The sequence below is a fragment of the Helicoverpa zea genome, chromosome 30 (genome assembly GCF_022581195.2).
Source record: "Helicoverpa zea isolate HzStark_Cry1AcR chromosome 30, ilHelZeax1.1, whole genome shotgun sequence".
Classification (NCBI taxonomy): Eukaryota; Metazoa; Arthropoda; class Insecta; order Lepidoptera; family Noctuidae; genus Helicoverpa; species Helicoverpa zea.
In genome coordinates, this window is record NC_061481.1 from 2,341,873 (window position 1) to 2,356,912 (window position 15,040).

Sequence of the window (15,040 nt, forward strand, 5' to 3'; positions counted from 1 at the left end):
GGATTTTGAAATACCATCAAGGGTTGTTGGTTTGTAGAAATAGATGGCGCTTGCCGATACTAACCGACCAAATTAAAAATAGTCTTAAATAATAATATTTTACTAAAATCGTAAAATTTCAAATCAAATAAATCATTATGATTGGAATTATTTTATTGTAAGTAGTTATTTCAATCGCGTCTCAAACCTTTAATTGAATTCGTGGCATAGTAGTTATTTTGTTTTTACTTGCAACAATGAAGTAAGCTGTCAAGTGTCAACAAATGGTAATGGCATTCCTTCTGTCATTATCAGGGTCTATTCACTTGGTACAATCGTAACTTGTATGGAGAAACAGACGTGGGCATTAGTCCTATCGTTCCTCAACAGATGGCGTTTATACAACCATCTTAATCTAATTTAATCTTACTTATTATAGTAATTTAATCATAAATATTTTTTTTTATTAATTAAGAATTTCATCTTTTAAATTAGGCTAAGAATAAAATAAACAAACATAGTTTAAACCTGTTTGAATTATACTTAATAGCAACATTGCACGAAATTATTGGCGCATCCGTTTCTTTTCATGCTTTTTCGAAACAATTTCAATCTACTCACTTCTTGGTTTACTTGCATTAACTCAGTTATTTTTGTCTTTTATTTTACTGATTTCAATTAAAATTTTTATAATGTTACTATTCCTACTTCGTTTTTCGTTTTTCGTAATTACAAATATAAATAAAATATTAACATCAAACTATGAACACAGAATTGAAATGGAACGTCATTGGCTAATCGGCCATGTTGGTTGTTTGTTTTTCCGGTTTAATGTACGTATGTCATTAACGGTATTTTTCGCTACAATTCTGTTTATTTCTTATAAATTGTTATGGTTCCTGCGATTTTAAGACGACTCGGCTGTGTTACATGGATTTTGGTGACTGTGCTCTTAAACGATAACCTTGCTCTCTCTTTGGACTCCGACGATCGTGTTCGTTTTGTGACCCCGGCTACGTTTTATGGACAATCTGATAACATGACTTCGGAAAAAAATTGCTGTGTGCCATTTTGCGGTGAGTGATACTTGTACCTATTTAATTATATGATCGTATCCTAACTCAGAAATCAATATTAGTGTTTGCCCTCAGTTTTTCGCGCGATTAAGTATTTCTGTATTTCATAAGTAAATACACTCGTAATTTAAAAGACAAAGCCCAGAAATGTATGAACGAAATACCTGGAATAGATTACAATCGTTTATAGTTAGCAAGATAAAGTAGACATACCTACTATATTCCAAATACAATATTTTTTTCGACTAAACAATCACCAGTCTAAAAAAAACCGGCCTAGGGCGAGTCGGACTCTCGGACGAAGGGTTCCGTACCATAAATTAGAAAATGAGCAAAAAAATCGCGTTTGTTGTATGGGGGCCCACCAAAATATTAGTTTTATTCTATTTTTCAGTATTTGTGAAAATTTCAACACTAACTATCACTGTTCATGAGATACAAAACAATATAGTCCCGTTTTACCCTTTGGGTACGGAACCCTACAAACATAAATTCATAGTTTTCACCAGAGGTTCCACCCACAGAATGTGACTACAGAGTGACAATACCTGTACACAGCACACAGGTTACTTGAATAAAGTAATAGAAGCAACTAAAAGTGTTTATTTCACAGGTTCACAACAGCAACCTCTCCATAAGTTTCCTAACCCTGATAAAGATCCGGATCGATTTCGGACTTGGATATACAATATTGGAGGTGATATTTTGAGTCTTCAAAATGCCATAATATTTAAACGTCGCCGCGTCTGCCACTTGCATTTTGAATCCAAGTATCATACAAGAAGCAAACTATTGTCTCCTAATGCTGTACCAACACTCAATTTATCAGGTATTTTTTTTATTTTACTGATTAGAATAGAATAGAATATCATTTATTGGTTGGAGTGTAGCCTTAGGGGCGCTATGGAGCAAGGACTTAGAAAAATTTTCGTATTTTTTTTTTCGAAAACTTGCCGATTTTTTTTGCAGAATCAGTTTGACCTTGCCTGCAGCAACCATTTATCGTTCAATTCTTTTGGATGCTTAGATACTTTATTTATTTGCAATTTCAATAATTGTGCTCCATTATTTCTATACCATACCTACTACGTAATGAAATGAAAGTGCTCCACAAGCTCTATTTATTTATTTATTATTTATTTAAAGCCTTTTTATTTCCATTTATTTACAGTATTATGTTAATTATTATTTGTTTTAATTTTTGATTTAAAAAATGGATCCCATATGGGTATAGGCCTCCTCCATCTTCTTCCATTTATCTCTATTGAGGGCGACAGTCTGCCAACTGGGCCCCGCAATCCCAGCTATGTCATCAGCCCAACGCTTTTTAGGTCTTCCAACTCTTCTTTTGCCTTTTGGACCATTCCAGTTTGTAGTGAGGAGGGTCCACCTGTTGTCCTTGCATCTGCATACGTGGCCCGCCCAATTCCATTTAAGCTTTAGAGCATGGTTAAGTGCATCTGTTAGATTGGTCTTTTTCCTTATTTCTGAACTTTTTATTTTTTGTACTTTTCGTAGGCTTAATATACTTCGCTCCATTGCGCGCTGGCAAGATCTTATTTTACTCTTAATTCTGTTTGTATAAGTCCAGGTTTGGCATGCGTATGTAAGGCTTGGTAATATGGAAGCGTCCATTGCTGTCTTTTTTAAATTCATGTTATATTTGCCTTTCAGTATTTCCTTGAGTGACCAGTATTTATTCCATGCATAGCTTACTCTTCTGTCTACCTCTTCGTCATTACTATTTGTGTGGAATGATATTTGTTTGCCAAGGTAAATGTAATCCTGAACATATTCAATTGTATTGCCATCGACAACTATGGGTTTTATGTCACTGTTAGACATTATTTTTGTTTTGCTAAAATTCATTTGAAGACCTACTTTTTTACTTTCTTGGTTTAGTGTTTGTATCATCCATTCTAGTTCTGTTATTCTTTCTGAAAATAAGGCAATGTCGTCGGCGAATCTTAAATGACTTAGGCATTTGCTTCCTATTCGTAGTCCCTTGTCTTTCCAGTTAAGTTTTTGGAATATCATTTCTAGCACTGCCAGGAATAGCTTAGGTGATATAGGATCCCCTTGTCGGACGCCTCTTTCAATTGCTATCTCTTGACCTTTGTTTTCTAGCCGTAGTCTGCTTACACTTTTACTATAAATATTTTTGATTATATTTATATATTTCTTACTTATCTTGCATGCTTTGAGAGCTTTCCAGATCGAGCTATGAGATATGCTATCAAATGCTTTTGAATAGTCCACAAAGGCTATGTATAGTGGTTTATTAAATTCTTTATATTTTTCAATAATCTGTTCTATTGCGTGAATGTGGTCTGTTGTTGAAAATGTTGCTCTGAATCCGGCTTGTTCTACAGGTTGTGCACGGTCAATAGTGTGTGATATTCTAGTTTGCAGTAAGGATGTGAAGAGTTTATATATACTTGACAGCAGACTTATAGGTCTGTAGTTACTTATGTCTAGAGGGTTTCCTTTCTTGAACAGTAGAATAATATCTGAGTTACACCATTGTAAAGGCACTACCTCTTGTTCAAGTACCTTGTTGAAGAGATTAGTTAAAGTGCAAGTTAGTATCGGTGCGCCTACTTTTATTGCCTCATTACTTATATTGTCAGGTCCAGGGCTCTTGTCTAATTTAAGTTTGCATATGTGGCTATATACTTCGGGTTCTGTTATATTGGGTACTGGGTTCTCCTGGTCTTCATCACTATTACTTTCTTCTTCTTCTGACATTTCTTCTGAACGTTTGTACAGTTCCCTATAAAATGTTGTTGCACTGTCTAAAACTTCTTTTCGGGTTTTCATTTCTCTTTGCCCTTGTTTTAAGTTTGTTACCCAGTTTTTATATTGGTTTAGCTCCTTAAAGGCGCGTTTTGAACTTCGATATTGAGTCATATTTTTTTCTATAACTGTTTTTCTGTAGTTGCCGTAATCAGTTTTGATAGCCTTCTTTGTTATTTTAAATAGATGTTTCAGCTCTGTCTTCATTTCTTCCACAAGCTCTATCAATAATAAATTGTATCTATTCAAAAATTTGATACTTAATCAAATGATTCAGAGTTCTTACCAAGTAAATGACGGCCATTACCATAGTTATAGTAATATTAGACCTCCAAAATTACAGAAATAATATATTCTAAAAGTGTAATATCTGGAAGGTGCAGGTTACCTATTTTTTTGGGGTTTTTTAAACAAATTATAGTATTTGTTGGTAACATTTTGTTGCTTCTGTGTTCAATTGGCATGGCAAAAGCTTCTCAATTTCTATCTATTGTTTCTTTTCTAAATTTTTTAAAACAAAAATTATATTATGTATTTTGTATTTCAGGATCTAGAAAACGAAGACTTCCTCTTGCAGATATAAGCAATCCAATTGTAGCCAGCAGCTCTAAAGAAGCTGATACCATATCATCACCATCTACTGTTGAAGATGTTCCGCCACTGCAGCAAGTAAAGGCTTCAGATGAAGTGAAAATATGCAAGCATACTATGAATGTCGTTAAAGGTAAGTACTCTATATATTACTACTTAACCAACATCATTGATTTGAACCCACAACCGCCTGATTGAGAGTCCAACGATCGAATGGTTACACAAAGGAGGCATTTGATTTTATAACAGATACATGTAAAATAACTTGCCTTGGCTGGGGATCGAACCCAAAACCTCCGGACACGGAACTGACAGCCTAGCGTGCTAACTATAAGGCTAAAAAGTCATTTGTTGGAGGAGGCTGAATATGATGATGTTTAATAATCCTATTGTTTTGATTTCAGGGTCTAGAAAACCAGTCAAATGCGAAAAATTATTGAGTGCTGAAATATTAAAACTTAGAAAAGAAAATGACTCATTCCGAAGAAGGCTGGAGAAAGCCAAATCGTTGTCCACTAATTCAGCATTTCAAATAGCTCTAAAAAAATTTAAAACCTTGGCTGCCATATTTACAGTCATGCAATTTAGAGAAATAAGCAAATCAAAATTAGGACGTCGATTTACGAAAGAGGAAAAATGTATGGCATTAAGCATGTACAAAATGGGACCAAAGGCATATAGATGGCTAAGCAATATATTTGTTTTACCTTCTCCAGTAACTCTCTCGAGAATGATATCGCGAGCAAATCTAAAACCTGGCATTAATGAAAATTTGTTTGACCAGCTAAAAAAAAGAATTCAAAAAATGAAAACTGATGACAGACTGTGCACATTAGTCTTTGATGAGATGTCACTTTCTCCACACTTTGAATACAATAGAAAAAAAGATCGTATCTCAGGCTTTGTGAATTATACAGGAGAATCCAAACAAAAAATTGCAGACCATGTGCTTGTTTTCATGATAAGGGGGGTCACAAGAAACTATAAACAGCCTGTGAGTTATTCATTTTGCTCAGGAAGCACACCCAAGGAAATATTGGCGACACAAATAAAGGCAATTATAACCAAATTACAAAATATTGGGTTTATTGTTTTAGCCACTGTATGTGACCAAGGCACGTCTAACACAAGTGCTATTAATTACTTAATCGAAGAAACCCGAACAGATTATTTAAAAAAGAATGAATGCCTTAGATCATCCATATTTGAAATCCAAGGACAACAAGTGATTCCCCTCTACGATGTGCCCCACTTATTAAAGGGTATAAGAAATAATCTCCTCACGAAAAATTTAAGATTTGTTATTGATGGTGATGAGAAAGTTGCGAAATGGGAACACATCACTCAATTATACGAAAATAACCCGACCTACAAAGGATTGAAATTAATAAAAAACTTATCAGAAAACCACTGCAATAAAGATAAAATCCCAAAAATGAAAGTTAAATATGCTTCACAACTCTTCAGCCAGACTGTTGGGAAAACAATGGGTTATTTAGCAGGTAATTAAATAATTATTATGTATTTATACCTATAATCACAGACTGACCTCTTTGCTATTATGTAAGACTGCCTCGTTGGTCTAGTGGTCGCAAGCACGGCTGCTGTGCTCGAGGTCTCGGGTTCGATTCCCGGGACGGCCGAAATCGCTTTGAGGGTTTTCTTAAACTTTCACAAAGCAACCCGTAGTCTGGAAGTTGGTGATTGATTCACCTGTGCATCAGAGAGCACGTAAATGTCGTCCTGCGCCTGATCTCTCTCCGGTCGAGTCGGATTGCCGTCCCATCGGGCTATGAGAGTGAAGGAATAGGGAGTGCACCTGTGTCAGCACAAATGCTCGTGCACTATAATATGTCCTGCGCAGCTGAATGATCTCCTTAAATGAGAACAGCCGCCGTGGTCAAAATTGGCCGTGGACGCCATTATTATTATGTAATGTACTTACCTACATGCATAGCGAGTTAAACTAGTTTTTAGTAAGTTTAAGATTTTGAGTTTTTTATATATCCTGTGTTATGGGCACCACCTTCTTACTAAAATACTTATTTTTTTATCTTTCAGAAAATGGCATTTTGGCAAAAGAATCCATGGACACTGCTGATTTTATTTTATTCATTGATGACTTATTTGATTCGTTAAATGGAAGTCAGAAAAATTCAAATGTAAGGTCTGGTAAAGATTTACTTTGCAATGTTACTCCAAAATCTAGACACAGAGAAATTTGGTTAAAAGCCAAAACAGTTTTAAAGTCGATGAAATTTGTGAATATAAAAGGTAGTGCTGGCACTGTACCATCAATCAATAATTTTATAAAGACAATTGAAGGCATGGAACTTGTTAGAGATAAACTCATAAATGATTATAATATTAAATCCTTTTGGTGCAGACATTTGAACCAGGATCCGTTAGAAAACTTTTTTGGAAGTATACGTAGTCACATGTTTAGAAATATTTCACCGTCATGTGCTGCTTTCGAAGCTGCATTTGCGTCCCTTTTGGTGACGAACCTAAGTAGCAATTATTCACCAGGTGCTAATTGTGAAAATGATTTCTGTACAACATTAGAATCATTTGAGGAATTATTTTTCAAAAAAAAAGATGAAAAACCATCAAATTGTGAGATTGATTTGAATGACGTATTAAACGAAAATATAGATAATTTTGAAAATAAAAAAGAAAACCCACGAATGATTGCTCAGCTGGAATATGTGACGGGTTACCTGCTACGTAAATCCAAAAAAATTTTTAAAAACTGCAAAAATTGTAAGATATATTTATATACGAACGATCCTGGTTCAAATAAGTATATTAAAAAAAGAGAATATTTTAAAGGTAAAAAATTATTAAGTTACCCAAGCGAAAAATTAACTAAGATGTTCTCAGAAATGCAAGATACTCTGCACCAAATATTAAGAAATAAAAGCCACATAAATAATTTAAAAAATTATATGAAAACAATTTTATATTGTAATTTAAACACAGGCTTTATTAATTGTAAAATACACAAAACAGAATTAATAGAGTTTTATATGGAGTTCTCTAGCAGATTCTTTGCTAATAATTGGGCAAGAACTACAAACCAGATTTTGAATGGTGCCAGCAAAGATGTAGATACAGCAGATAATGTACAAAATCTTGCAATAGTGTATAATAAAAAAAGACAAAAACAAAAATAAAATACAATTCTTTTTAAATTATGTTGTTTTATTTGCCCATTTTTACCCTAAACCTCGACTTTTTGGTATATACCTCGTGCAAGATAGCTTTGTGATTTTGGCATAAAGCTATCTTGGACGAGGTATAATCAAAAATATTAAAAAAATTGAACTATTAGATCCTGGTTGTACCTACTACGTATACATTATAGCTATAGTTAGAGCTATGGCAAAGTGTGACTGCATCGTTAGCCGAGAGATGGCGCCACACCAGAACAAAGAGTGAGGTCTCTATTACCGTATATATAAGTTACTCTATGGTCATTATAGCCGGTCGTTTTTGTTTGGGTTTACGTCGAGTATTTTCTACCTAGTGTTTTTCCGTAAATTCGTTGAGTCGAGCCCTGCTCCTCCGATTAGCGTTGAGTGTTTATAATAGTGTTCGAGACATAGACTATAAAGTGCTCTAGAGTAATTTTACGATGTCAAGCAAACGTTGTTGTGTACCTCGGTGTGCGGGAACTATAGGTAAGTACATATTACTTGAAAGATTCATACCGGACAAATAAAAAGTACTTTTAAGGCTGCCTGTCCACAGGTGCGCAGCGGAGAAATAATAACCAAGGGTTTGATTCTGTGTTTGAAACAAATTTTCTTTTTTTCTACGGTTCTCCTGAAAATGAGCACTGAAAGTGAGTCCTATAAAGAAAATCCTTAATGTAAGTCATACAAATGATAAGAACGAAACGTCAATCATGATTTTGTGTGGAAATGTACCTAGCAATTGTTATTTTCTTATTTCGCTTAAACTCGTCATTCCAGATATGAAAAAAAAAATCCTGGTCTGAAAAACCCTTAAAAAGATATGTCAATAATTTCTATATTGTTTTGATTTTTCAACACAAAACATTGCTAGACAGCATTTCATTATTCTCCTCTCAGTCTTTAACCTAAAATTAACAGATAGATTCATTATAGAAAGCATAAGAAATAAGGATCATGCTTTTGTTCTTTAAATGAATGTACTCTTTATTTTTGCAGGCTCTCAGAGACTCCATTGGTTTCCTAACCCCGAAAAGGACATTGCTCGTTTCCGAATATGGGTTCATACAATTGGTGGAGAGATTTTGAGTCTGAGTAATGAAAATATTTATAAACTTCGTCGAGTATGTCATGCTCATTTCGAAGAGAAATATTGTTGCCTAAACAACAGAATTTCAAACATAGCCATTCCAACATTACTTATACCAGGTGGGTGCACTACGTAGCTAAATATTTAGATCTACTTAACATACATACTGTTACAGCCTTTTTTTTACCGTCTCACTGCTGGGCACAGGCCTCCTCTCACATTGAGAAGGATTGAGCATTAATCATCACGGTTGATCAATGCGGGTTGGTGATTTCAGACTTTACAGTCCAGGTTTCCTCAAGATGTTTTCCTTCACCTTTTTATCAGCCATTGGTTTCGAAAATATAATTAGAAAGTACATACAGTTATACAAGTAGAAAGTTTTGTGAAAACAATTTCTAATTTTATTATTCGTTACTAACGTGTTTTTTTTTTTTTTTTTTTTTTTTTTACTTTATTTTCATTTTATTTTATTTTTTAATATTATTTTATACTTTAGTTAACTGTATTTTTTAGTTCTTTTTTTTTTCATTTTAAATTTAAGTTTACGATTTATGTAATTGGCTGCTAAAGCCGTGTAAGTCGAATAAATAAATAAATACAAACTTGGAAAAGTTGCATTGGTACTTGACTGACATGGAATCGAATTAACTCCCTTATACTCGAGAGGTTGGTTCTTCACCCACTTGGCCACCACGACGTAGTACATGCATAACATACATAATTTGTAAAATATACATGTAAGTGTCACAGTTAAGACTGTTTATTGGTCAAAACTAGTTTTGACAGTGAACATCAGTCCTGTCTGATCTTAAAGATGTATTATTGAATATAGAGAGCTATTTTGTTCTTCGTTACCATGGTTTGGTTGGCTCTTTGTATTAAGTAATATTATTATAGTTAACGGACGAATCTTGAGCGCTGACCTTCATCTGCGCAGAAGTGATTTATTAGCAAAGAACCAATCCCGAGTGACGGCTATGACGCGATGCACTGCGGGCCAATCACCGCTTTAGCCCGCCCCCGCTCCTCACTTACTCACTTCATACCACAAAAGGGACCCATAAATTTCTTCTGCGCAGGAATCTTTGCCGATGATTTTACCTCTATTGTTGCAGATCCACTGTCTATATCAAAATGTATGTACACTGATAGCAGACCATTCAGGGCAGTTGAAAACTTATCATCTACATCAAAAGGTTAGTTCACCAGGATCTTTCAACAAAGACCTTGATTAATTAATGTTTCTTACCATTGTTTTGACTTAATATGGCCTTCTAGCATATGCAGCTTGACTATTGTGTAACTGTAATTATATAATTATGTATTTTTAAGCCCTCAGGGTGCATTTCAATTTAAAGTTGCATTTAGAATATATTTTGTTATCACACATGTCAAGATCTACATGTCATAGAAGTTGTTGGTTTGTGGTTACAGATGGCACCACTAGTGGCTTTCCTTCAAAATCCGTTAAACCTATAAACTTATACAATAATAAAATACTCTGTGACCAAGTACACGCTATGTTCTCTTAGAACATTGCAGGCTGCTTGAAACTTTTGTACGGAAACTAACTCCATCTATCCCTCACAGTGAAAACTATTTGTTTTACCCGTTGGGTTACCACATAACAGTGATATGATTTAATCAAAAATAATGAGATAAATATTTATGTTGCTACATAGTATTACACTAGTCTAATGCAGTAGGTAGAAAAAATAAAACAACGAATTCAATCAACATTGCAAAAAGCGTTTTTTGTCCTAATATGGTTACACCAAGTAGGTAAATGTCCATAGCGGCTGAAAAACAATGTATCTATGGCCAAGAATAAATTAAAAAAAATACCAAAAATGACGTTAGACGAGCCCACTCACGTGTTATTCTTGCAACCCAATTTGACAATGCGCCATCTTTCTCTAAATTGGCCCCGAACTACCTACATAGCTATAGCTATAAAAATATTATAATTATGCATCATATTCATAACATTTTCTATTAGGGTAAGTAGCACCATATAACTATAACATTGGTTATCGTTATAGTTACATGGTGCTACTTACCCTAATAGAAAATGTCATCGTTAATATAGTAAAAGGTCGAAGGAAAACAAATAATTATTATATATTACTTTTTATTTACGCGTGTATGCGGAATGCAAAAAACCGCCATATTGATATTATTATGATCGGTTTTGTTAAGTTACTTGGAATACTGACACCAGGTCTTTTTAGATGAAATTTGATATTTGTGCTTTTTTAAACCGTATTTAATTTATTCGCCTATTATATCTTTTTTTAAAGTGTCTAATATTTTCCTCATACTTTTCTCTAATTAATATTGCATAAATAATTTTATATTAACAAACAAAATCGATTATAGTGTAGTGCCATCTGTTGGTAATTTAAGGTACATTTTAAATAGTAAATAGTTTCCGGGCCAAATAAAAGGTGGCGACTCTTCGTTTACTTAGCTGTCAAAATGTACGGAGTGTCCTCCCCCTGTAGTAAATAGTTTCCGGGCCAAATAAAAGGTGGCGACTCTTCGTTTACTTAGCTGTCAAAATGTACGGAGTGTCCTCCCCCTGATTTATCCATTTGTTTTCGAGTTTCAGGTGAGATTGTAGATGCTCCTCTGTTTGCGCGTAACGAGTTCACAGTCAAGTGTTCTTGCTTTGTGAGATAGGACTCTGTGGAAGAAATTGACTCTTGTTTGGTTTGAGACAGGACTCGTAGTTAATGATAAGTGTGAGAAATTGACTCTTGTTTTAGATAAGACTTTAGTGTTGTGAGAAATTGACTCTTCTGGTGTTCAACAGTTACAATGTCTTTCGTGTCTTGTTGTGTGCCTGGCTGTACGATCACTACTGAAGACGGTTAGTGTACATCATATTACATATATTATTTTCATCATCATCATCCTCCGAGCTCTTTCTCAACTATGTTGGGATCGGCTTCCAGTCTAACCGGATGCAGCTGAGTACCAGTGCTTTTGCTTACATTACATATATTATTTTGTTGTTTGTTATTTTACATTAATTAAGCTCAATCAAAACAATATTTCAGGTGTGCTGCATAAATTTCCAAACCCAAGTATTGAAAGAGAACGCTTCAAGAAATGGGTTCAAACTGTTGGAGATACTGTCAAAGAGTTTGATGAAATCTTTATTTATAACAACAGAAGAGTATGCCGAAGACATTTTGCACCGGTCTTCCACTACCCTAAGAACAGATTAAGTAAATTAGCAATACCAACACTGTTCATTGAAGGTAATTAATAGATTCTTCTTTTTCTTTCCTGTCGATGACATGTCATATATTGAGACTACGCTATGTCAGCCCAATATGCCGCCACAGCGAGAGCACGGCCGGATGCGCTCATTAAGTCCTCCTGCGAACTAGTTTCAGGCCACAGTGGACATGCGATTACGATTATTAATACATTTGCATATACACTGTACAGGGTTCATATCGACTGCAAGCAAGCAATACCTCCTATCTGACATTTTTGTTACAAAAAACTCGTATCTACTATTAACTACCCTTAGACTCAAAATAAAAAGAAAAAAACTTTATTAATCGATACTATCCGTAAAAAAAGAAAACTTCGATTTTCAGTATCTCATTATACCTTGGAATAAGGATATTATTAAGTTTTATTGTTCCCCTTTAAAATCCACCCGGAGTCAGATAGGAGGTATTGCTTGCTTGCAGTCGATATTCCAACCGGACATAGCTGTATTTGAAGCTATGAAAAATATCAAAACATACTGAATGGAATTGACTGAATGGAGTCTCAGTCGAGGCTCATTTTGAGAAAATAACATTCTCTATGTGTATATTGTGGTCTTTGACCAAGTAGGTAAATGATGTAAGATGTTACCTGAAAAATACGAGATTGTTTGTTTGAAACACGTTTTGCCCAGGATTTCGACTTCGAGTGAGCCGCTGATCCTGGATTTCGACTTCGAGTTGATCTGGGGCGCGATTCTACTAATTTTACTTAAGCGACATACGATTCACGTTCGACTGCGATCCAATCCCGACTCGATTACGATTGAAACGTATGTGGCATTCCGCAATTTTTTCTTTGAAATAAACGTTTTTATTCTTTTCTGTCATTCAATAATTAATAATTTTGTCTGCAAATGAATAACTATTGCAATATGATTGTAGAGCAAACTACCGTATTGACCAAAATCACGAAAATAGCAGAACAATCGCAAACCAATCGAATGTCGTTGGAATACGATTGGTCTTATATTAGTAGCAGAATGCCCGATATGGTTAAAACTGCTATTGCGATCATATTGCGATTCGATTTCTATTCGATTTTGACATTATTAACTTAGGTAAATCGGGCCCCTGCTATTTTTTCTTTTCAATAAACATTTTTATATTGTCTGCAAATTATTTACGATTGCAATATGGTTTGCGATTGGTCTGCCATTTCGTCTATAGGGTAGTCTGCTCAACAGTCATGTTGCAATCGTAAATCTTTTGCAGTAAATAGTTCGCGTAATCATTTACCGCGGATAGATGGCGCTGCTTGTATGTTGAAGGAATCACGGTTGAAAGTACCGTTTATCTCTGTGTGAATATTGTAGTCTTAGGCCGACCAATGAAAAGGCATTTGAAATAGAAATAGAAATCATTTATTTGCAAAAAAATATGTTACAGATATGGTGGTGATACATGTATTAATTTATATTGTCTCAATACTTTTCGCCTCGTATGCAAAGTATTTGTTAATGATAACGACTAGTTGACATTGACAACTGTCAACTTGACAGCTAATTTAACTTTATTAAATTTACATGAAAATTGTACTCAAACTGAAAAAATTTAAAAAAAAATACTAAATAGAAAATATCTCAATAAATACAAAGTAAAAAACCGTTCCGGTTCCGTACCATCCATACTAATATTCTATATATATTTATGGATATGGAGCAAAAATAACCAAAAAATACACGTTTGTTCTATGGGAGCCCCCCGAAGTATTTATTTTATTCTAGTTTTCAGTATTTGTTGTTATAGCGGCAACAGAAATACATCATCTGTCAAAATTTCAACCCTTAGGCGTCGTCCTAATTGGCAGCGATCGCGCGATGGCGCGATGCGTTTTTCATCGCACGATCAAAGTGGTCGCACGATGACCTAATAACAGGTGTCCTAATAGATCGCGCGATGTCTATCGTGCGATGCCGTCGCTCCGTCGCGCTTACGCCACTTTCACGATGGCTCTTTATAGAGATGCACAGTTTTTGCTGTCGGGCAATATTTCTTTAAAATTTACGTTCCTCGCAATTATATCCCATGCTCTTTCACTTTTCAACCTGTTTTTATAGTCCTCACTCTGTTTATTCCAAACAATAGGATGTAAACGTACCTACTTGGTTAATTAAATCTTCTTCGAATGTCATCTTGTGTGTAACAGAATAGCCAAACGCTTCACACGAAGAATGAAAACACAAAAAATGGCGTCCGGCCGCGAGTGAGCCGAGTACCTACTGTGTGTCTGTCACTGGTGTTGGCCCTTGCCCCTTTCGTCCCGCGCCCCTCGCGCGTCGACGCATCGCGTACGTATGTGACCAATTAGGACACTCAAAAGAGATCTGTTGCTTTGATTACATGGTCGCACGATCAAACGCATCGCACGATGAATATTAAGCATTTCATGTGCTCGCACGATTACCTGCGAGGTTCAAATAGGACACTCTGATGAAATCTGTATGTTTGAACTCATCGCACGACGAGAACGCATCGAGCCATCGCGCGATCGCTGCCAATTAGGACGACGCCTAACTATCACGGTTCATGAGATGCAGCTTGGTGACAGACGGACGGACAGAGGAGCGAAAACAATGGTCCCGTTTTACCGTACGGAACCCTAAAAATTAAATAAGCCTTACATCAAATCTAAAGTAGACTACAATAAACTCAAGAGAACTAATACGATAGGTCTTTTTCACGGTGCTATAACTTTGTACAATAGTGACCGAATCATAGCCGACCAATTTGAGTACGCTACTGCTTTTAGTTGTACACATTCCGTTTAATAGATTTTTAGTTTACCCGTATAGTAATGGCAAACATTTGTTTTACTTAGCGGTAGATGAAGCTTTTCTCAATATTTTCATGGGTTCCGTTCAATCCAAAGATAAGTTTCGTTTCACTCAGATATTAAATTCATGTTCTCAGTTTATATGTGACTTATTATATTATCTTCTTGTTACTACATTTTAAGGCCCCAGTACACGTTGGCCCAAGTGCGGCCAATACACGCCATCACCAATGTGTACACGGGGT

The 15,040-nt window shown here is 35.2% G+C and overlaps 1 protein-coding gene across 2 annotated transcripts in view; it reads left to right on the forward strand.

Annotated features, from left to right (window-relative positions):
- LOC124644475 overlaps nucleotides 1-15,040 on the forward strand; it is a 179,006-nt gene that overhangs the window by 5,228 nt on the left and 158,738 nt on the right. For both annotated transcript variants that reach the window (XM_047183845.1, XM_047183846.1), the window contains exons 5-6: nucleotides 8,639-8,848; nucleotides 9,848-9,928. In XM_047183845.1, the coding sequence (XP_047039801.1) occupies nucleotides 8,639-8,848; nucleotides 9,848-9,928 (291 nt within the window). The remainder of the gene's footprint in view (nucleotides 1-8,638; nucleotides 8,849-9,847; nucleotides 9,929-15,040) is intronic.